At 44.2% G+C, this 24,057-nt stretch overlaps 1 protein-coding gene across 10 annotated transcripts in view; it reads left to right on the top strand.

Moving 5' to 3' along the window:
• The window catches only part of MKNK1 (MAPK interacting serine/threonine kinase 1), a 42,144-nt gene that overhangs the window by 3,351 nt on the left and 14,736 nt on the right, over window positions 1-24,057 (top strand). For 4 of the 10 annotated variants that reach the window (XM_036854680.1, XM_036854700.1, XM_036854718.1 and 1 more), the window contains exons 1-6: window positions 12,924-13,085; window positions 13,942-14,048; window positions 16,231-16,332; window positions 18,706-18,803; window positions 21,547-21,626; window positions 23,188-23,261. In XM_036854680.1, the coding sequence (XP_036710575.1) occupies window positions 14,033-14,048; window positions 16,231-16,332; window positions 18,706-18,803; window positions 21,547-21,626; window positions 23,188-23,261 (370 nt within the window). In that variant the 5' untranslated portion in view covers window positions 12,924-13,085; window positions 13,942-14,032. Of the gene's footprint in view, window positions 1-6,318; window positions 6,501-9,418; window positions 9,603-12,717; window positions 13,086-13,941; window positions 14,049-16,230; window positions 16,333-18,705; window positions 18,804-21,546; window positions 21,627-23,187; window positions 23,262-24,057 lie in introns of those variants that run through there. The other 6 variants (XM_036854690.1, XM_036854728.1, XM_036854672.1 and 3 more) reach the window with 4 other exon arrangements.

Below are 24,057 nucleotides of genomic sequence, written 5' to 3'. Positions count from 1 at the left end.
ACTTATTAGTGTATATATGTCAATCCCAATCTCCCAATTCATCCCACCACCACCACCCCCAGTAATTCTCTTCTTAGAGCCTTCTCCCTCCAGTGTGGTTGGCAAGATAGGTAAGTACATAAATAACTGAAATCAGACTGACTATAGTAAATGTAGTAAAGAATGTAAACAAAGTGGGAGTTTGGGAAAAGGAGAAATCAATCCCAACACGACCAAAGAGGGTCTAGAAAGGATTCCTGAAGGTGGAAAATTTATGTTGGGCCTTAGAGGAGGTTCATTCCTGTGAGAAAGAACAGCTTGAGCAGGGGTCTAGAGGTGGGGTGTGTGCGTGTGTGTGTGTGTGTGTGTGTGTGTGTGTGTGTTGGGGAAGAGGAATGGAGTTGGTGAGGAAGGGAAATAAGCTGAAATGATTGATTGTGGCCAAAATGTAGAGAGGGGTGTGGGAAGAAGAACGCTAACATTTATCCAGTCTCTACTCTGCTTTGTGGCCAAGAGTATATTAGATGCACTAGAATTTATTTAATCCTCAGAATCCTGTAACAAGGAGATATTTAGCCCCAATTTAAAGATGAAAAAACTGGACCTCAGAAAGATTAAAGTGATTTGCCCAAGGTCATGTAGCTAGTGACAGAGCTTGGTCCAAACCTATGAGTGTTGGGTTCAGAGATCCATGTTCTTTTCATTATGCTGCAAGACTCTAAATGCCGTGACTGGGGCTCTGTTTATTCTGGCTGCAGAATGGAGGCTAGTCTGGGGCAAAGGAAGTCCGAGAATGGGGACATCAACAAGGAAGCTGTTGGAATAGTTCAGTCCAGGCTTAAACTGTGAGCCACTGACTTAGTATGGTAGCTGCCTGGTCTAGGTCTGCTTGATGGGTTTACTATGTGAGCATTTTGGCAGCTCCTCTAGTACCATTAATCAGTTCATGGCCATCTCAACTACTAGAATCTTAGAGTCAGTCTACAGAGGCTGCTGGTGCCTTGGTATTTCAGGCACACGTTCTAATGTGAGTTTAGCAGTTCATTACAACAGTGCCTGGGGAGGGAGCCCATTTGGCACATACTGTTCCTTCATTTTCTCACCCTCAAATTCAACAAGAATCTATAATGGAGGAAAGAAGACTGCACTTGCAGTCAAGAGGCTGGCATTCAAGTCCTGGTTGTGCTCATTAGCATCTGTGAATCCTCACATCTTAGCTTCTTTCTCTGGAATATGGGGGGTGTTTTTGGTTCACATCTGAGATCTCTTCTCTTGCTGATGTCATGTGTTGCTTTGTTCTTCCTGGCTTGGGGCAATATAAGGAAGTAGCTGAGAATATGAACTTGGATTCAGAGGGGCTAAGGTTTAAATTCCAGCCGATCACCCTTCTTACAGGGAGACAGTAGTTAGTAGACTGTACGTTGAACTGCCTGAGTTTGAGTCCTGGCTCTGACACTTCCTAGCTGTGTAACTTGGGCAAGTTATATAACCTTCCTGGGTCTCAGTTTCTTCACCTGTAAAATGGGGCTACATATATAACCTACCTTATGGGGTTGTTATGAGGATTGAGATAGCTTATGTTAAACACTTAGCACAGTGCCTGGCACATAGTAGGTGCTCAGTGGATGTTAGCTTTAATAGTAATACTATTAAAAATTATTATTAATATCCAGTTAGATATTGTTTTTATAGAAAGTATTTTTTTAGGGCCATTTTCCCTACTATCCTATTCTGACATTGTTGCCTTCTCTTTCTTTCCATTGTCCCTTCAGGAAAATTTGAAATACAGCCATACCCCATTTTATTGCACTTCGCAATTATCACGTCTTTTACAAATTGAAGGTTTGTGGCAACCCTGCATTGTCAGATGATGGTTAACATTTTTTAGCAATATTTTTAAATTAAGGTATATACATTGGGTTTTTTAGACATAATGCTATTGCGTTCTTAATAGACTACTGTATAGGGTAGATATAACTCTTATATGCACCAAGAAACTGAAAAATTTGTGTGACTTGCTTTTTTGCTGTAATTTTTTTATTATGGTGGTCTGGAACTGAACCTGCAGTATCTCTGAGGTATGCCTATACTAGGTTGTTCCATCACAGGACTGCAAAACATGACATGACAGAAAGTGCCTATAGAAAAAAGAGTCAATTAAAAGGATATGGGGAGGGGGAGGGGTGAGATGTGACAGGGTGAGAGAGTGTCATGGACATATATACACTACCAAATGTAAAATAGATAGCTAGTGGGAAGCAGCCGCATAGCACAGGGAGATCAGCTTGGTGCTTTGTGACCACCTAGAGGGGTGGGATAGGGAGGGTGGGAGGGAGTGAGACGCAAGAGGGAAGAGATATGGAAACATATGTATATGTATAACTGATTCACTTTGTTATAAAGCAGAAACTAACACACCATTGTAAAGCAATTATACTTCAATAAAGATGTTTAAAAAAAAAAAAGTCAGTGGCTTATTAGAAAATCTTACCCGACTTGTGTTTTCACCCACCTGGTCTCCACAGCAAACAGGAACAGAGCAGCATATTCATTTCCTTTTGCACAGCCTTCAACAAAAGTGCTCAGCGGGAATTCCCTGGCGGTCCAGTGGTTCGGACTCTGTGTTCTCACTGCCGAGAGCCCAGGTTCAATCCCTGGTCCGGGAACTAAGATCCCACAAGCCACACAATGTGGCCAAAAAAAAAAAAAAAAGTTTTCAGCAAAACCCCTCCAATTCACTTGTCAAAAAGTACAATAACAGTATCTTTGGAAAAGTGGTGCCTAATTTGGTTCTTCTTTCTCTTTAGCTTAAGCCCCTCTGGCCTTAACTTAAGCTATTTCTTCTTGTTCCATTTTCCATGAATATGGAAAAGTTCCCTCTGATTATAAAGGGAGGATGAAATCAAGGTTTTCTCATGAGGACCTTTTGTAGACTTAAAGCCAGAATCGAGTTGGGCCTCATCTTCTCTTCTGCAGGCTAAACAGCCTTGGTTTCTTTTACTTCACTCTTAAAACCTATTTTCCGTTGCTTGGATCACATTGCTCATGCTTCTTTTCTTTTTCTTAGGTCTTTCTACTTCTTGGCAGTGACCCAGACTGCGCTTAGCTGCTAATAAGAGTCCAACTAAAACAGTTTAAGGGAGGAATAATTTCAGGTGTTTTCATTCATTCATTAACATTTATTGGATGTTTTCCCCATGCCAGGCACTGTGCTAGGTGTAGGGGACCCAGAGATGAATCAGACACAGTCTCTGCCCTGTTGCTAGCTCACAGTCTAAAGGGAGATGTGCAGTAAAATGTTACAGGTGCTATGATTGAGTTATGCACAAATGTGGGAAGCTGGAAATTGTTTAGGGTAGTTAGGTAGATACTGTCCGTTTTGCCTGGGCTATAGGTGAGGACTTCTGTAGAGGAGTGGTAAGATATAATGCAGGAGGGGTGGGTTAGGGCAAGATTGTGGAGGCCCTGAGTGACAGCACAGGAGCTTGGTCGTTCCAGAGGCAGTAGACCCCCATTAGACGTGTTGGAACAAGGAAGTACCAGGCTCAAATCTGGCTTTTTGTACCAAGGACAGAGATACCACAAGCTTATCTGTCCTGTCTGTCCACCGCTGATGTTTTATGGGGGGAACCCTTGTTTGTATACTTGGTTTTTTTTTTTTTGCTCTAAAACTTCTGTAGAGAGACTAGTTCTTGACCTCTGAAAAAAGTTCATTCTCTGTACAGCAGGAAATTCATGAATAATTGAGAGAGAGTTGGGTGCCTGGCCTATTTAAGACCCAGTGGCAGGCCAGTCTGTGAGGTTTGGTCTGGCCGCATTCACCCTTTCCCAGCCCTATACGAGGAAGAGGTGCAAGAATGAGGAGAGGGTTCCAGGGCTCATATGGGTATTTGGTAAGGAATGCTAAGGAGATTCAGGTAGTGTGAGAGTCAGAAGTTCTTTCTGAGGAGGAAAAGAGGCCCAGTGGAATTTGGAATGGTGTCAGAAGGAATCGGGGCAAACCAGGCACTTAGAATCCTGGGTCATGTGTCTGAAAACCTCCAAATTCTATCCCTGCCTTCGTACTTTGCTCTCAGTTCATTCTCTCCTGCTGCCTAATTGTGGTTTACAGAGTGTCTGGATTGCTTTCCAGGGTCACAGCTGATCTGGGGAAGCCATATCCCAAGCTAGAGTAATAATTACTATTTATCGAGTGCCTATTATAAACCAGGCACTGTGCCATGAACTTGATACACATTAGCTCGTTTAATTCTCACAAAATCCCTGTCATGTAGGTGTTACTGCCCCCATTTTATAGATGATGACAGTGAAGCACAGAGAGGTTAAATATTATGTCCAAGGCTACTGCATTAGTATATGGTAAGGCCAGACTCTGAATCTAGGCCTCAAAAGCCCATGCATTTTCTACCTCCCCAGCCCTGGAGTGGCTCCAAACAGCAAAATAACAAAGTCCATAGAGGAATTGTGAAGGTTGTTTTTACTGTAGGCCTACTAGAGGTGTGTGTGTGTGTAGCGGAATGGAGTTGGTGAGGAAAGTAAATAAGCTGGGTTGGCGCACTATGGCCTACAGGCCATATCTGGCTCACCACCTGTTTTTGTCTGGACTGCAAGCCATTTGCATTTTTAAATGGCTGGGGAAAATTCAAGAGAAATTAATATTTTGTGACACAAAAATCATATGAAATTAAAATTTCAGCATCCATAAATAAAGTTTTATTGAAATATAGCCACAATCACTCATTTTCGTATCATCTCTGGCTGCTTTCACTCTGCAAAGGCAAAATTGAGTAGTTGTGACAGAGACCATGTGACACACAAAGTATAAGATATTGACTGTCTGGCCCTTTACAGAAAACAAATTGCCGGCCTTTACTATAGGCAACAAGAAGGGACCAAGGGGTTTAAACCTGTGGCAAGACTGAAGGCAAAGAGTTAAAGTCAAGGTGTTCAAGTTTGTCCCTGGAAGCATTGTGGCCATAGGGAGAGGGAACGCAACCTGAGCTTCTTTGGGCCCTGGAAATAGTTTTGTTGGGCCACAGAGATTTGTTTGGGAATGAAAAGCACAATATGAAGGATAATTCTATGTGCTAACATTCTCTTTTGAACAATAAAGAAATATTTTGTGGATGAAGTAATTCATTCAGATATTTACTGGAGCCCTTTTTTGTGCCAGATACTACATTAGGTGCTGGAAATACAAAGATGAAAAAGACCTGTCCTTGCCTTTGAGGAGGTTATGGCCTCATGGGAGAGCCACATGTGCATGAGTATAGCCAACTCTAAGCATTACAATAGTATTTAGATGTGGTTTCAATTAAATGCAGAATGAAGTAGAAAAAAGAGGGACTATTCCTGTAATTTGTGGGACTACTTTCGGTAATTTATGATAGGCCTGGAAGGATGAATAGGTGTTGTTTGCAAGGAACTATATACCAGGCTGAGGGAGAGCCTGCCAATGGGAATATATAGAGTTTATGAGGTTGGAGGAGAAAGCAACATTAGAAATGATTTAAAGGTTCTGTGGCTGGGTGACTTGGCAGAATGATATAATCTGATAGAGAAGAAGAGGAAGGGGGAAGGAAGTGGTAGACGGGGGTTGGGGATAAGTCCAGTTTGGGACATGTGATTTGAGGTAATGGTGAAACACATCTGGCTTCCAGGGCCTAGAATTCGGATTTAAACTACATTTTTATAGCTTTTCCATTGGCAAAAGGGGAAGTACATATTCATTGAGTAGAGAAATTGACAAATCAACTTTGACACATGGTAACTAGAGCCATGAGATTAAAAATAGCAGTGGACATACAGAAAATGAAGTCAACAGATGGAAAACTAGCAATAGTTATGCATTTGGCATAAAACCTTGTTCTTGTTCATGCCACCTGCTGCTCTAAGCATCTACTTTACCTTTCTGACTCTGGTGCCTCCTGCCTGTGAGTCTTGGACCTAACCACTAGGAGATGAAACCAGAGCTCATTCATCTCTAAAAAAGTGGACAACAGAAAAGTGGCAGCTTTTACCTTCCGTGTGAGTCTCCTCAGCGAACAGAGGTGCCCATATCTGTTATTCAGGTCCAGTTACATCTTTTTGGTTCTGGAATCTCACAATGGAAGCATAATCCGAAAACTTTTACCCAGACCTTTGTTAAATCTTCAAATGCTTTGTGTCAGCATTTTAAATGCTCCAATTTTAAAGACTGGGGAAATCTGTGATTGCCTTGTGATTACTTACTTACTGGTGTAACACATAGATTTGGGGAACACAAGTTGATCTTTATCTTCTCTGGTCATTTTTTTTAAGTCAGCATTTTTACATCCTTTCTGTTTCTGCTTTCTGAAGATTTTCATGCCAGGTATGATGAAGCAGAGGCCAATGGAAAACTGAAGAATGTCTGCTATGTACAGAGGCCATTGAAACACTTCCTGCAGCTGGAAGACAGCAGCCCCCTGACAGGAGCATTATTGCATTTGGAATTTCAAGTTTACAGAGGGTCTGCTTTGCAAAGTTGGGCAGACCTATAGGTAAGATTGGATGCACATTTTATTTAACCTTTTAGATTGCATCAGGTTGAAATTGCAGGTTCCCCCACTATCTGAAAGTAGTGTTCCCATGAAACCTTTCTTAAGCAGAAATGGTGTAAAGCAATTATCTTAGGACACTTCTTGCTAACAGATGCACAAAATAAACAGAGGTCAAGCGCAGATGCTCACAGACACAGTTCCAAGCTCTGTCAGCTTGATGCTGAGTGTAGTTCCTGGGGAAGGAGCTTGGCAGTGCCACTCTCACTGCTCGTGGTGCATGGTGCCTCTGTAATGTTCACTGGAAGACAGATGCTGAACCCTATTTTCACTTTTCACCCTTTCTCGTAAATATGAAAATCCTCTTGGTATGTCTTGAAAACAGGTACATACTAATGTAGGTCTTTCATAAAAGCAAAGTGGTGTGAAGCGAACTCTCCGAAAATTGGGAGACCTGTGTCTGATATTTCCAGAGGAAGGGGTGAGTCAGAGACTCCAGTGTTCAGTTGGGCAGCTAGGATTAGCTGGGCTTTCTGGCATGCCTAAGACAGTTACTCAGTAGGGTGGAGCACATTTCTACCAGAATAAACTGGCAGAGAGGGTCATAAGGAAAACTATGCAGTAAGGAAAACATATTTATTCCCTTTTAATTATAAAGGTAAAAACGACTGTATCATAACAAAACAAAATCAAATACAACAAAAGTATAAAAAGTAAAATTCTGTACCCACTCAATTTCATTCTCCCAAAGTAACTATTGTTAATAATGGCTTGAGATGTATCTTTCCAGGGTTTAAAAATTTGTGACATATCTGAGGACATTTTGAAGTGTTCTATATGACACACTATCCTGAGGTCTCATCATGCCTGGTGCGTTATGAACAATGCCTCATTTGTAGATTGTTTCAGATGAGGGCTAGGTGAGAATGGCTTTAGCCTGTTCTGAGAGTTTTCAGACTTTGCTGCTATGTCACCCTCCTTCAACTGAAGCTTTCCAGGGGCACAGTCTTCCCCTGCTCCCCATCCCCAACCAGCTTCCCTTCCTGAATTCTCCCCTTCTTTGATGGTACTACTGCTCTTACAGTTACCTGATTTTGGTTAATAAACATATATCGAGGTCCCCCTCTGTGCCTGGTTCCATACAGGGCAGTGGGGATAGAGAGAAATTAGACTCTGTGCCTTCCCTTCAAGGAGGATAGTGGTCTTGGACTCCTCCACCATCTCCAGTCATTGGGCAGGACCAGGAACAGCTTTGCCTCTCTGGCTTCATTCCCTCTCCCCATCACACCCCTCACCTCTTCCTCTTCCTCTTCCTTTCTATCCCCACCTCAGCCACACACCTTCCCTGCCTTCCTCCGGGTTGTTGCCACAGCCTCGCTCTGCCCTCTAGTCCCCCTCCAGCCTCCAGTTTGTTCTGCCATCACAGCTGGTTTGATGGCCCTAAAGCATAGCTCCAGTGGGGCCCAGTCCCTCCCCATTGCCTAGAATAGTGGTTCACAAGTGTGCTCGACAGACCCTGGGGATCCTTGAAAACCTTTCAGGTATCTGCAAGGTCAAAACTACTTTCATAATAGTGCCAAGATGCTATTTGTTGTTGCAAAACAACAGTGGGCAAAACTGCTGATGCCTTAGCGCAAATCAAGGCAGTGGCACTGAACTGCACCAGCAGTCATTGTATTCTTATTGCTATGCACTCACAGTTTTTAAAAAATGCCGTTTTCACTTAAGTATGTCCTTGATGAAGCAGTAAAAATTATTAATTTTATTGAATCTCAGCCCTTGAGTACACATCTTTTTAATGTTCTGCGTGACACAGTGGAAATGCTCGAAAGCACTCCTGCTGCATACCAAAGCACAGCGCTTGTCTCAAGGAAAAGCACTTGTGAGGTTGTGAAGCTGAACTGCAAGCTGAACTATCTACTATTTTCATTTTTCCTTGAAAGAATGACTGACTGATGGTTAGTGAGGCTAGAAAGTAGACAGGCACTGGATGTTGGAGGGCCTTGTAGGCCGTATTAATAAGCTTGGATGAGTTGACTTCAGCCTTTTTCAGCTTTTTATACTGTCCTGCTCACACAAATCCAGTCCTTTACTCCTACTTGCTATTTCTTTTTCTTTTTTTTTTAAATTAAGGTATAATTGACATAACAACATGATACTAGTTTCAAGTGTACAACATAATGATTTGATGTTTGTGAAATGATCACCACAATAAGTCTCATTAGCATCTATCACCATACATAGTTACAGAATTTTTGTGTGTGTGATGAGGACTTTTAAGATCTACTGTCTTAGCAACTTTCAAATATGCAGTACAGTATTATTAACTGTAGTTGCCATGCTGTACATTCATCCCATGACTTACTTATTTTATGACTGGAATTTTGTACCTTTTGACCGCTTTTACCCCCAATCTCACCTACCCTCCACCTGCCACCTCCAGGAATCACCAATCTGTTCTCTGTATCTATAAGCTTGTTTTTTGGTTTTGTTTTTAAGATTTCACATATAAGTGAAATCCTACGGATCATATAGTATTTGTCTTTCTCTGTCTGACTTATTTCACTTAGCCTGATATCCTCAAGGACCATCCATACTGTTGCAGACTGCAAGATGTCATTCTTTTTTATGGCTATTCCATTGTACGTATATGTGTATGTGTGTGTGTATCTCCCACGCTGTATCTGCTTATTCATCAGTGGACACTTAGGTTGTTTACTTATCTTTGCTATTGTAAATAATGCTGCTGTGGACATGGGGGAGCAGATATCTTTTCAGGTTAGTGCTTTCATTTTCTTCAGAAAAATACCCAGACGTGGAATTGCTACGTCATATGGTAGTTCTGTTTTCCTGCTTGCTATTTCTTAAGTACACACTCCCTTTACCCCCTCCACCTTTCCTGTTCTCATTCCTTCCACCAGGTGATGCAGTGACAGCTCTGAAAGCTGCATATGATCCCAGAATCAGAACCGAGGAAGAATATGGGCCTGAAGCTAGACCTTTTGCTCCTGGGAATCTTACCATCCCAGCCCTGTTTGAGGCCTGTTGTGACTCACCACCCCTCTGGCACCTTAGTGGGCCTCAAGCTGCTTTCACTGTAGTTGAGTGAGAGACTGCAATCTGCGTAATGCTGCCCAGCCCCACTACACACTGGACTCTGCAGCAAACCTGTGAAATACCTTAGCTCCTTGGAATCACATTAACAGACCGTCCTTTGATCAGGACAAGCTGATTTCACAGGGGGCTCCTTTCAACCACCGTGTGTTAAATTTGACTAGCTTCCATTTGAGTGTACCCTTGACCTTGTCCCCTACGTGGTAATGATACCATCAGAAACCAAATCAACCAACTAATAGGTCAGACAGAAGAAGAATACAGTAGCCTTGTCCTGATACCAGAACTGCCATGGAATAATGTGGTTGGACTGGCTTGTAGCTCATCCTACAAAACAGGCCAAAACACAAAATACAAAGCTATCTCAGAGCAAGGAGAGGAAACTTCTGATAAATTAGATTTTAGATTAATATAATAGTGATAATGTGGTCGTAATGCCCTTGTGTTTAAGCTGGAGCAGTGCCACCCAACCTTTTGGACATCGTAGCACACAGAGAAAATGATGTTGTTCAGCCTGGTGAGAGGATCAATATCTCACTCACAGCACATCAGTGGGGAGGCTCTGTGCTAAGGTTTCTAAATTAAAGCATTCTTATTGGTGCCCCACTAACTCTGACTGGCTGTCCCCTTCTGCCTTTCAGCATTAATGTTTAAGTATGCTGTAATAGTCAAAAGCTTGAATTCTGAGCCAGACTGTTTAGATTTAAATCTCAGCTCTGCCACTTAACTAACGATGTGATTGTGGCAACTTACTTAATCTTTTTGCACCCAGTTTCTTCATCTGTAAAATGTGGATAATAATTATACTTACCTCATAGAGTTGTGAAGGTTAAGTAAGTCAGTATATGTAAAACTGTGGTACTTGTAAAATGCTTAGAACATTGCCTGGCATGGGGTAAGCACCATGTAAGTGTGTGTACTACCACTACTATTACTACTGCTTCAGAGAGGTAAGTGTCCCGGGCTAGTCTCCCCATTCCTCCTCACTGCCTCCTCCTCTGCTCAGATTTCTTAGTCTTGGCCTCTTCCTTAGGAGTGTCCATCCCCCTTCCTTTCATTTCCTCAGTTTCCTTTCGTTTTCTCAGTTCTCCATTTGTTTGGGGGCCCTCAGCCAGCTGATGACTGAGAAGGCAGATGAATTGATAATTACCCTCATCAGCTTACTGTCACCGCTATTCCTTCTCTAGAAAGCTCTAGCGACTGAGGGAACTAGCTCTCACACGTTGAGAAGTGAATCATAGATCTTGAAAAGAACTCTAGGGTGGTTGGGAGAGGAGCATGAGCTAAGTTTGTCAAGCTGAGTTAGCCAGCAAAGTCATGTTCTTGGGGAAGAAGGATCGTCTTTGGTGTGACATACCACATGTTAGAGCTGGTTAGTTCTCTCTAAGCTCTACCAAAAGGTGGAGAACAGATCTGGTGCCTTTGGGGGCGATGTGGCTCATAAGACCTCATGGAGAAATGACACAGTTCTTTCAGAAGGGGGGCCTTGAGGTCAGCTTGTGGGCTGAACAGTGGCTCGGTACTGGCATGTTAGGAATATCTGTGGCTCTTGTAGTCCCACTGGGTGAGACCCCTCAGCTGCTCCTCATCTGCTCTGTGAGTCCTCTGGGCCCTCTCCCCATGCAGGAGCCAGGTTGGTGGTTGGATCTGTATCTTTAGCACCTACTACGCCTCCAGTGAATACCTGTTTTACAAAGAAAGGAGAATATGCATCCCTACACTTATTTTAATGGAGAAAACAAGATAAACTTATGCCTAGGAATAGAAACACATAATAGTGATGATGGTGATGATACTGTGGGGGTGAAGCTGCATATGATCTGCCCCTGCTCACCCCTTCAGCTGACTTGTCATCATTCCCCACATACTGTGTGCTCCAGCCAGCCTGAACAATTTGCAGTGGCGCTAGCTGGCCACGCTGCCTCTCCTTCAGGCCTTAGCTCATGCACCTCCTCTGTCTCTCTCCCCAGCCCCAACCCTGGCTGGTTCCTGCTCATCCTTCAGGTGTCAGCTTAGCTGTCCCTTCTTCTAGTGACCAAACTAGTCACTAGTGACCTATAGTGAGTTAGCCACCTGTCTTTTGCTCCACAGCACCTGGTACCCCTGTCATAGCACTTGTCCCACTGAATTGAAATCGTTTTACATGTCAGTGGATTTAAATTCCATAAGGGCAGAGACTGTGTCTTCTCTTGTGTTCTCACTGTCTAGCACTGGGCAATCAGTAGGTGCCAAATAAAAAACAGTATTTGTTGAATGAGTAAGTCAGCAGTGCTTTCACTTCTCCTTTCTTATTTGATCCTCACAAAAGCCTTGTGATCTAGGGAGGCCAGGCCTTACTCTGACCTTATTTTGTATATGAAGAAACTGATACTCAGAGAAGCTAAGCAACTTGCCAAAGCTCACACAGTGTGAAGACCAGAATTTAAAAGGGTGTATCTCAGGTGCAGATGTTCAATGCGTTATTTGAGGGTTTTTTCACAAAGTTTTTCCTTTTTAAAAATAGCATTTATAAAGATAAAAGTTAAAATGCCATTTGTTCTTTTTCCAAGATTATAAAAAATCAGGGCCCCAGTATTCCTGAAATATTTTTTCTTTACCTACTGTTGAATTTCAATATAAAGAAATCTAGGTATAATTTGTAAAACTGTACAATCAGACTCTAAATTCCAGTGTGCATTGGAGAAATGTTACTGTGTATTTTGTTGAAAAATGAAAATTGACTGAAACAATAATAGCACTTTAAAAAAGTAATAATCATCATTGTATACAATTTGGAGAATACTGAAAAATATAAAGAAGAAAATAAAAATCACCTATCACACAGAGAAAACTACTATAGATCAGATGTGACCTGGACTTGAAAGGGCAACATTGTGTTTGAATCCAAGTTAAATCACTAACTAGATGTTTGGTGTTCGGTAGATAATTTAACTTCTGAGCCTCAGTTTCCTCACTTGAAATATGGTGAAATATTTACTTTGGAGATTAGTGTAAGAATTAGAGATAATGTATGTAAAATACCTGTGCTTGGCACATAATAGGCACTCTTTCAGATTGTAGTAGTTTAACAATTTTGTGTATTTCTGTCTAATCTTTCTACTCTGTTGTGTGAGCATACAGACTTATGCATACATATATGTTTTTTTGAAGTGCATTTATATAAGTAGCTCACTGGGTCCTCACAGTATTGCTGGAAAGGGCAGGTGTTATTTTTAAACCTAACCTGTAGATGAGGAAACGGAGACTCTAAGAGGCAAAGTAACTTGGTTTGGGTGCTACGTCTGGTAATATCTGAACCGGACTTTCACTTAGGTATCCTGATGCCAAGCCCACGAGCCTTCCCTGTCAGCAGTGTGCTTCCTCTCCAGCTCTTCCTCGCGGATACACAAGTAGTGGACCGACCGCCAAGCCTGGCCCAAGAGGAAAGCAAGGGCTGGAGGCAGTGAAGTGCTGGGAGCCTCCACGCCAGCTGAGGTCTGTCTACAGACATGAAGGAAGTGCTCACTCCCTCCTCTGAAATGGCAGACACATCACCCAATCCTATAGCAAAGACCAGGCTTCTTGCTAGAAAGTTAAGGACCTTTTGAGTCATAGGGCTTTGTTGAGAGGGAGTTTATCAGGGAATTCATAGACTGAGTAAAGTCTTACTCTGTGCTGCCTGCAGGGCAAAGGTGTACCTACGTTTCTTTCAGCGTGTGCACTCGTTACTTAGAGGACCTGTGTGACAGGCCTGCACCTAACCCCGAGGATGTGCGTCCTCTCATATCGTACTCATTTCAGTGCATGTTTTCTGATGCCTGATACATGTCTGACACCACACCACAACTTATAGGAGACGCAGAGATGAACAGGCAAGGATAGCCCTGGCCTTTAGGAACCGTAGAGAGAGCTCAAGGCCAAATAAAACCAGTGCTCTAGTATAGCTGCTAACAGGGTATTTGGGAACAGAGGATGGAGCACCGGATTCGAGTTCTGTGCAGTAACGCCATCTATTTGCATAGATTTCAAAAGTGTTTGTGCAAACCTTAACTTACTCTAAGGTGGGGAGACTTTTGAGCTGGGTTTTGATGGCTGAGAGGAGTTCTTAGTCCAAGGGAAGGAGGTAAGCCAGCTTGATTGTGGAGCCTCGCACCCTGAGGAAGCCTTTCTCAAATGATTGCGTGCATAATAAACTAAGGTCCCAATAGAGTGTATGGACAGGCTCCAGGTGAAGAGCTTTCAGCCCTTTGGTAAGATTATGACACGTCTCCATCCCACTCCCCTGCTGTAAACAGGGAAGTTAAGCATGTTTTTTTCACTTCACTGTCTTCCTACATTTTTTTCTTCCTAGTTTCAAAAACAACTCTCCTTCAACAAGTTCTGTTTCCAAGGAAAGTCTTAACCATTTGTCCCTTCTGGCGCACCCTCTTCCATTGAAATCCATGCAGAATAGACCAGGTACTCGATCTTTTTGTGTGTGAAGCCATAAAATCTAATATCGTGTATGCGGCAGTGCTCAGAGGTATGCCTCTTCCACGAGAGGCTCCCTCAGCCCTGCTGTGGTGAAAACCAAGTATAAATTGCAGCTAACGGGGTTTTCTAGCTAGAGTCATAAGTATGTCTGAGCGTCCCCCATGAACTGTAACACTGCCAGCTGTCTTGCTGCTCCTCTCCATTGCTGCCTTTGGGCTGTTTTGCTCGTCCTTCTGCCCTCCTTCAGAGTGTGCGCAGGGGAAGGAGGAAGAGAAGTGAATCCCAAATCTGTCCTCACTGCACTCAGCTCGCAGTGCTGGTGAGAAAATAGATGGGGTGGGGAGGGGTGCCACTGGACTGCACTCAAGGGCAGGGCAAGAGGGACAGTGGTCCCTCCTTCTCAGCCTGCTGTCCCAATGGCCAGTACCCCTTTCCTGGGGGGCTGGAGATGAGTGACCCTGTGTTTTATTTCTGTAGAATTTCTCACTATGTTGGGCAGCTCTTTTCCTTTTAATTTCCCTTGGTGAGGGTGGATCTTTGGCTGCTGATGTTTAAGTTCAGTTCTTTGAATTCATAGCATGTTGCAGTCCCCAGGTATATCTTGTGCTTGAAGCTGTTGGCTAGAGTAATACTTTGAGATCCTCTGTGGATTCCTTTTCTCCACATGTTGATCTTCTCTAAGGTGTAAATGAGAGTCTGCTGTCATCAGATCCTAAAAATGGGAGGAAGAATGCACCTCAATTGAGCTGTCAGACACTTGGCTGCTTAACCAGGTTCTGGATTGTGGTATTGAAACGTGCCATTGTTCTGTGTGCTTTCTCCTAATGGTTGTGTGTACTTGCTTCTGAGAACAGTGTGCAGTAGACATGCATAGGCTCTAATCAATCTTCCTGAGCAGACTTGCCATTTTTCTGATCATGTTCAGCTGGGGTCCTCTGAGAAGAGAGTGGGCCTTTCCCCTCAGTGGGCAAAGAGCCAGCTTCCATTTCAAAACCTCAGAAAAAAAAATCCAGCAACCCAGAGCCTGTGTTTATTGAAGGTTGGTCTAAAAGTCTCTCACATTGTATGCCCCATCAGTGCTCGACCGCCTCTATTTTAGAAGGATGTAAAGGTTTAATCACCCTGGTGGGGATTTAGACCCAGAGACTTCAGAGAAATCTTATTATTTCTAACTGCAGGCGAAGAGTATTAAGGCTCCACTCTGGATCAAGGGCATGACATGTTCTATAAGTAATTTATCTTTAACATGGGAAGGCCCTTACTCGAGTGTCTTAGAAACAGGACTATGATTGGCTGCTGGTTCATTATTCCTCCTTTTCTCTTTCCCCCTCTCAGTCTTCATGCTTATTCTTTCTGTCCCTACCCTTTCCTGCCCAATCTGTCCAATGTCTGAATGTTTGCCTCACAAATCCTCCCTTTAAGGTGGGGAGCCAGGTGCTTGCCAGAGAGATAATAATGTTTTTGCAATAAATGACTGCATCCAGCAACCCGGTGTAGACCCGTCAACTGCAGGCTTCTGAATGGACCCTACCGCCTCCTCTCAAATAAGGAGCTGAGGAGGGAGAGTATGCGCTGGCCTCCCAGGCACTCAAGTCTGTGCTCTTGGACATGAAGGAATTTAGGGCCGTCCTCAAACCCACCCCCTGCCCTGTTGTACCGTCACAGAGGCAGCCTCCACTGAGGGCCTTTTGAGTCCCTATGCACATCCACAGGGATGTTATTGAGCAGCATGTGATTTCATTTGCATGGACCCCCCCCCCCCCCCCCGCCACAAACCCACCTCCCTTCCTGCTTAAGCTCCCTGGGTCCTGCCTTTCTGGTGCTGAGGCTGAAGGAGGATGTCACATGTGGGATTCTGCTTAAGGATTCATTGTTCAGTTTGGGAGCAGATCTAAATCCATGTGCTAATGAGCTTGGTTACAGCAGGCTTCTGCTCTCCTCTTTTAATCTAGCCTATCTGTCTGAGTTCCTTTCCACAGTTAATGATCTATAATGGTTTTGCTTTTAGTTTTGCCTCTTGGGTCAAAACAGATAAATAGCCCTCATAGATATTTTAAAAACGTGAGTGTAAAGCTCCTGGGTCCCCCCCTCCTTTTTTTCCTTTTGGGTGAACTTATCGCTTGATCAGTCCAGTGATATTTCCCTTCCATCTCCTCTTTTCTCCCAGAGATGGGCAGCAGTGAACCCGTTCCCATTGCAGAAAGTGACAAGAGGAAGAAGAAGAAGCGGAAGGCCCGGGCCACTGACTCCTTGCCAGGAAAGTTTGAAGGTTGGTCACTCTCTTTGATCTCTTAGAGCTGGGTTGGTGGCTTCCCAGACATGGGAGGAGTGTCCTGGTAGCCCAGGGGTAAAGGTCATAGGATGCATCATCTTAGAGCCAGCTTCATGGTTCTCCGTGTGATAGGCGTGAAAGATAGGGGTGAGAGAGTTTACAGAAAGAGGTGACAGAGTGCACGGATGGGAAAAGCTCTTGGATGGTGCACAAGCCTCCTCTGAATGGTCTGAGCATTTCATCAGGGAACAGAAAGGCCAATGTGTCACAGTTGCACATGGAGTGAGATCGCCTGGAATGTTTCAACCGCTTTTCAGATGTGATCTTTCCCTCAGCTTGTCCTGGAGGAGCTGCCGAGAGGTAGAACAGCCATGTCAGAGGAAGAGGGAACATCAAGGGCCATGGCTGCAAATGAAACTGAAATCTTATAGGGAATTCCCTTACGGTCCAGTGGTTAGGACTCTGTGCTTTCACTGCCGTCGCCAGGGTTCAATCCCTGATTGGGGAACTAAAATCCCACAAACCACGTGGCGCGGCAGAAAGAAAGAGAGAGAGAAAGAGGGAGGGAGGAAGGCAGGGAGGGAAGAAGGAAGGAGGAAAGAAAGAAAGAAGGAAAGAAACTTCAGTCTTCTATAAGCAGAGAATTCAGCTTATAGAGATTGCAACTACTTGTGCTGGATGAGTTTGACTCTGTTTTAATAGTGCATGTTGTGTTCAGGGGACACGATGTTGAGTCGTCAAACATTTTGAACAGTGTGTGTGAGGCACCAGGCTCAGTGCTGGTCCTGTTATCACTGGGCACCAGATGGGATGAAGTGACTCACTGGACACTCCTGCGAAGGACTGAAAGGATAAGTAGCTACTCCTAGGAGTGACCGAGCCCCCGTCATCTATTTTGTTTCTTTCATTGTGAAACTTGAAATAGCTTCTCTTTACGGTCCCTCTTTCCAACACTGCAGACATACTAGTGAATTGACTGTTTTGTAGAGTGGTCCTAAAAACAAGCCCTTTATGAGTCAGGAATATTGGACCTCCAGCTACCAACCTATCCTGACACATGCAAAGGCTAATACCCAAGTGTCCATTGTAAGAGAAGCACATCATTTAAAATACTTACAAACAGCAGTGTGCTTTCTTACAAACAGCTGTGAGACCAAACCTTGATGGAACCAACAAGGTGCTTAGTGTAGGTTTTGTCTGTTTGTCTTTAACAGTAGATGTGTGTGTATGGCAGAGGGGGTTGGGGAATGAACAAAAGTCCCAAGGTTTTTTAGAATAGTTTCCAAATCAACAGGTCTTTCTCTTTCAATGAACACGAGAGTATTTCCTGTTATTCAAGGATGGCTTGTGCAGTTATGGGGTTTCTCATGACTAAGAGTGATAAAATCTAATTTCACGGTTAAAAGTATTCTGCTCAGTAGTCTGTGGGTTTAAATGCTAGGCTGCCTCAAGAGGAAAAAGCTGACAAATGGAGACCAAGGGAGGAGAGGCCTCGGCAGAGACCATGATAGAGCTATGGCTTCCTTTGGAAGGGGGTCAGAGAGCTTGTGCTCTTTGTGAGGAGTGGGCCTTGGGCAGGCCACCTAAATATACTTTCACCCAAGCCTGTTGCTGTGTTAGAACCGCTCTGACTCAGCACCCTAAAAACCTCAAGGCATCCGTTTGCATCTTACTTCTGTCTCCTATTTCCTGTCGGTGATTTCTGAAAATGTCTCAGAAACCTCCGACTTCCATTGTGTGTGGTATAAAATAAAACAGTGCTTTATTCCCCTTTGTATCACCAGTTCCTAGCACAGAGCTGGGCACATAGCAGGTGCTCAACAAATGAGTAAATGAATGAATGATGTCCATTCAAATCACACCCCTTCTGTGAGGATCCCCCAGACTCCCTGAACAGATTTAACCTTTCCCTTCCCCCACTCTTTTTTACTGTGTCTTGTCCCTCTGTGATAGTAGAGTGCTGACCACTGCCTGGTTTATTCTGGGGTCACTTGTGTATGTGTCTGTCTTCCCCACTGGATCGTGACTCTCAAAGGGCAGGGACTATACTTTATTCCTCGCTGTGTCCCTATCGTGAGTCTAATATGTCGTCTGGCACATAGTAGGTACTCGGGAAGCATGTGCCGAATTGAACCTCTTTCACTGACCTCATCTCTAAAATGAGGAACAAGATCCTTCAGCGATGTGGCCTGGTTGTTGTGAAGCCGAGTCCCGAGGCGGCTGGGAGCACTAGCCTCTCGTCATTGAGAGCTGCGGAGTCCTCGTGTGCCTACGCTGTCAGACTGGGGAAGCCAAGTGACACAGCTCTTCTTTCCTTCTATGCAAAGGGGTGACTCATCCTATTATTCTTCTCACCCATTTCACCTCTAGATACGTACAAACTGACCTCTGAGCTGCTTGGAGAGGGAGCCTATGCCAAAGTTCAGGGTGCCGTGAGCCTGCAGAATGGCAAGGAGTATGCTGTCAAAGTGAGTGTCTCATCTGGATGCCAGGCTTTACTTTGCAGGTAGTCAGTCTTAGCTTGTCCTAAACCAGATACATTTTATATTCTGTGATATAGTGGCTTAATAAGAATGGGAGCTCTGAAGCTGGATTCACTGGATTCACTGGTTTCTCTGCTTACTTGCCGTGTAACATTGGGCAAGTTACTTAACCTCTTTGTCCTTCAGTTTCCTCATCTGTATAATGAGTGTAATAACAGAACCTATATAGTATTGTCATGAGGATTAAATAAGTTAATATGTGTAAAGTGCTTAGCACAATGCCTCTAATGAATGAAGTTAGCTTCAGGGAGCAGACAGTCAGATTTGGAATTAGAGGGCCTATCTGAATCTCTCTTTTGACAAACTACTACTGTTTGACTTGGGGCAAGTCACTGAACCTCTTTCAGCCTCAGTTCCCGCATCTCTAGAATGAAGATAATAATACCTGTCCTTCCTGTCTCATGGAGTAGTTATGAAGATGAAAACAAAAATGAACTGGTAGAAGCAGAAACATTTTATAAATTACAAGATGCTCTACAAGTGATGTACAGCAATGTGGTGATGAGGACCGAGCACTCGGCTTTGTGGCAGGAGAGGTGACTTCCAGCTGCATGACCGTGGAGTGGCTCACCGTATCCCTCTGTGCTTCCGTTTGCTGACTCTACATGGAAGAAGAGATGGATCTAGAGCAGTGGTTCTCAAAGTGTGGTCCCTGCACCAGCAGTACCGGCATGGCCTGGGAACTTGTTAGAAATACAAATTACCTGGCCCTATCCCAGACCTCCTGAATCAGAAACTAGGGGTAGGCCCCAGCAACATTAATTTTAACAAGCTGTCCGGGTGATTCTGGTATCCAGCAAAGTTTTCAAATCATCTGCCGGAGCCACCAGGTCTAAGTGCTGCCTCATATGGGCAAACTCAGCCAAACTGGCTCCTGAAAGAAATGTTTCTTCTTTTAACCAACTGGTCATAGTCCTAGTCCCAGCTGGATTTATAAAGGAGAACGCTTCTGCTAAGCCATGTCCCTTTTTGCTGGAGTGTTGCTTCATATGGTAACAAAAGCATTATCTCGATTCCTTGTTGGAAACAGATCAGTATAAATTACAAGTAATTTTTTTAAAAAAATATGCCTAAGTGTGGTAAAAACCACAAATGTAAATTGATATTCAAAGATGTGAATACATTTATGGATGACAGAGCTATTTCTTCAAGGCTGCCCTTCCTTCATGCTCCATGGCATCTTTGGGCAAACACCAGACCTGGTCTTGGCAATTCTTTGGTTTCAGCAGTTCTGCCCATGTCTCACGTCTCTTCTGTTCTTTGAAAGCTCCCCAGACATGGACTACTTCTCCAGCCTGAATCCACAGTACTTGGTTTTATTAGGACTTTCCCTACAGGCATCCAACTGATGAATCCTAGAGTCTCATGGTTGGAATGGAATGTCAAGGTAATCTGGTCCTCAGCCTCCCCTGTAACTCTTCACATAGTTTTCCGTGTTTGGCACCCGCCACCCCCATCCCTGGTAGCAGGAGCTCATTACCTCCTCAGAGAAAATTATGCCATTGCTGAATAGTTGCCTGCTAGAAAGTTCTTCCTGACTTTGATCTGCTTGGTGAACAAATGAGCTGAATAGCTTCTGTGCCCCAGCACCTCACCTCTCTGACAGCTCAGAAAATGGGTCCAGTGGTCTACTAACAGACGTGTACTTATTTAGAAAATTAGTCGATTGTGGATGTTTGTGCTGCTGCATATTGGAGAAGTGTGAAGTGTCCTTGACAGCAGTCTTGGAATGAAGGAACCGGATGTCCGCCCACTCCACACATGGGACTATAAGGCAGAGCCAGCTCTGCAGAAGACTTGCCCACAGGCTCTACTAGCAACGGTTTGGGGCTCTGGATGGGTCTGTAGAGATGTGCACGGTCAGCCAGTCCCTGTGTAAACCACCTGCTCAGCTGTTGGCTCCCCCATTCCTTCAGTCAGTACTTGCCAAGCATCTCCAGGTACAGGTGGGGAGGGGGAGCAGCCCACAATATCATAGGAGAGACAGAGCCTCTAGGTTCTGTGAGAAAAAGCTGTGTAGGATATAAGCAGGTATAGGACAGCAAGGGCTTTGGAGGCAGCTCTGGGCTTGAATTGCAGCCCTGCCACTTACCAGAGATGGGGGCAAAATGTTTTACCTCTGCCTATCTTTCGGGATTGTAAGGATTAAGGATTAACTGAGATTATGTACCTAAATGACTTAATACGGTGCCTGCCAAAGGTAGATTCTCAGAAGAATTGCAGAGGTGGCATCTGAGCTGGGCCTTGGGGCTTTAGTTCCTCTTCACTGTATCCCTTATTCCCCTTGCTCTTCCTCCAGCACTAGAAGATCCTTTAGTAGAGCTTGTAAATTCTTACCCTTAAAGCAGAGAGAGATGCCTTCAGGGTAGGAGCTTGGCAGAGCTGGTTCTTTGTCTTGCTGGCTGCCTCGGTCTCCCCTGGGCGGCTGCGGGTAGCAACCTCACAGGCTTCGATGGTGATGTACTTGGCCAGAGTCAAACAAGCCCAGGTGGGCTAGAAAGCCCTGGGGCCTGTCAGTTGCTTTGCTGAGAGAGCCGCAAGGCCTACTCCAGACTTGCGCTTGAAACTGGATTTGGGCTGAATTTGGCCTTGCACTCTCCCAGAGGGCACCCGCTGAGGGGTGTTTTGACCAGGTGGGTGTATATGACAGATTTTATTTTTCACACAGATCATTGAAAAACATGCAGGACACAGTCGGAGTAGGGTATTTCGGGAGGTGGAGACGCTGTATCAGTGTCAAGGAAACAAGTGAGTATAGTGTTGGGTTACTTGCTGCTTCTCTGGGGGGATGCTTGGCTGCAAAAAAGGAAGTTATTCTTACCATCTCCTGACCCCAGCAGTTAGCTCTCACTCTTTCCCCCACAACTGTGTATAACTCCTTCCATCTTTCAATGTTTAGAGAGAGAGAGAAAGAGGAGAAGCAGCAGCAGCAAAGAAGCTGTCTTCTATTTAGGCTGAAATACGGTACATATCAGGAATTTATGCAAGTTAGAAGAGCAAGCAATCTGAATCAGTGGCTGCTTGGGAAAAAATGGGGTTTTATTTCTTTCAAGCGCCTGTGGAAAGCAGGCTCACTGAGTGTTGCCTAGTAGAAATCTGTAGGGACCTGCTTTAGTTAATAGATGAGGATGATGAGAACTGTCAAGACTATTTGCGCTGTTTTCTGCTCCTCGCATATTTACATACGTGCAGCTTCTACTAAGGGTCCTGAAACCTTGTTTAACACTCGTTGCTTGATAACTGGGCCAAGGTGGTCTCTAGCCCCGTCTTAGTCTACTCACCACCCTCTCCAAATGAATGGCTCTCCCACTGTGGCTTTAAATCAGGGTGACCTCTAAGACGCTGCTCCCCCCTCTCTCTCCCTCCATGGCAGGGTCAGCAGGGAGCCAGTGGCCAGTATTGATGGCTTTGTCATTAAGCTTGGAGGAAGGGGGCTGCTGTTGATTTAACTCCAGGCACTGCCTCTACAATCTTCTTTCAAATTAGGCCATTTGGCCATCTTATTCGGACACCTTTTTGCTAGTAAACGCCCGGTGTCTCCCAAAATGGTCAGCATTTTTTATGAGGGACAGATTTTTATTTTCAGCCCTGCAGCTTCTGAGTTCAGCATTACAGACTCTACTTGGTTTATTTCGTTCTTTAAAAGAAAAAAAGCCCCCAACACCTCCAATATCCAGGCTGGTGGCTTCCCTACTGAGTTACAAGACGACCTTGTTGGCAGAGCGCAGTAATGCTCAGGCAGGCAGAGAGTGCTCACCGGGGAAGGCCACAAGTGCTACAGTGGCCGGGAACGCGGCCGTTTCATTAAGTAGCGCTTAGCAGTTAGGGTCTAGCGGTGCCCACGTTAGGCCCCAAGTCTATTTGACAGATGTTTCCATTTTCTCCAGGCAATGTAAATACTGCCCCGTGATTTATGGGCAAGAGGGAGGGCAGGTAATTATTTGCTGCTTGCCTCCAGGACACACACCTACTATTCAGTGTTATTAGCCGCAATTGCTTCCAGTCGGCTGCAGATTTTATTCAGTTTAATGTGACCGGGACATTTTTATAACTCTACCTAGTGGGTTTTAGGGTTGGGGTTTGACAGCACAGACTTGGTGAAAACACCAGAGACTAAACATTATGGAAAGATAAGGTGACCTGAATCTTGCTAACACCATTGGCTACTTCTCAAACACGGGGCTTTAATAAGCATTCTGATTTCAAGTTGATTTCTGCCCTGTTACAGGGCATTGGTTTTTGGGTTTTTTTTTTTCATTGTGTATTTGTAAGTGGGCTTCAATATATAATACTATTTTCCCTATTTAAGGAACATTCTGGAGCTGATTGAGTTCTTTGAAGACGACACAAGGTTTTACTTGGTCTTTGAGAAATTGCAAGGAGGTACTTACTGTTGAGTATGTGTTTGGACTTCTGATTAAGACCCAGGGCGGTGATCATCCATCATGAATCCCAGAGACTTCTAAAACGAGTCAAGCTAATAAAAAGGATGAAGGACTTAAAACTGCCCTTGATTTGGGAGAAGGGAGGCCGGAGGGAAGGATGTAATTAGCATTTTGCAGAACTCAGAATGTCACCTGTGTGGACTTCTATAAATGCCTTCTCATTATAATAGGACTCATATATAGATACATTTAGTCATCAATTTATCAATCCATTTTTTTGACACATTCACTATTTAATGAAGTTAATTATGGGGTGGGAGCTCTTGCATTCATTGTGAAGTCTAAAAAGGCTCACCAGAAGGTGCCATCCTTCAGATGGACAGATGCCATTCTCGACCATCACCACCATCACCCACACACATGATCACCGGAATATATATTTAAGTTGCTTTTCTGACATAGAGAAGCCCTTTCTCTCCCCGTCACTCACCCAGCCCTAGGAAGCATTTGCAAGGTGAAGGTTAGGGAGGATGTCTGGAGCCTAGTGGAGGGCTACACGGAGGGGTTTGGTGGTTAAGGGAGCTCCATCACTTACTAGCTGTGTGACCTTGAGCAAGTCACATAATCTTTCCCAACAGTATTCTCTATATCTGTAAATAAGGATAATGACAGCACTGGGACACTGTGAAGATTAAATGAGATAATTCATGTGAAATGCTTAGGTCAGTGCCCCGTAGGCGCTAAGGGTTCAATAAATGTCAGCTGTAACAATTGGGTGTGCTGGGGGCTATCTT

This window comes from Balaenoptera musculus, chromosome 1 (genome assembly GCF_009873245.2).
Source record: "Balaenoptera musculus isolate JJ_BM4_2016_0621 chromosome 1, mBalMus1.pri.v3, whole genome shotgun sequence".
In the NCBI taxonomy this organism is placed as follows: Eukaryota; Metazoa; Chordata; class Mammalia; order Artiodactyla; family Balaenopteridae; genus Balaenoptera; species Balaenoptera musculus.
The sequence above is the reverse complement of the archived record's forward strand: the minus strand, read 5'-3'. Positions and strand labels throughout refer to the sequence as shown.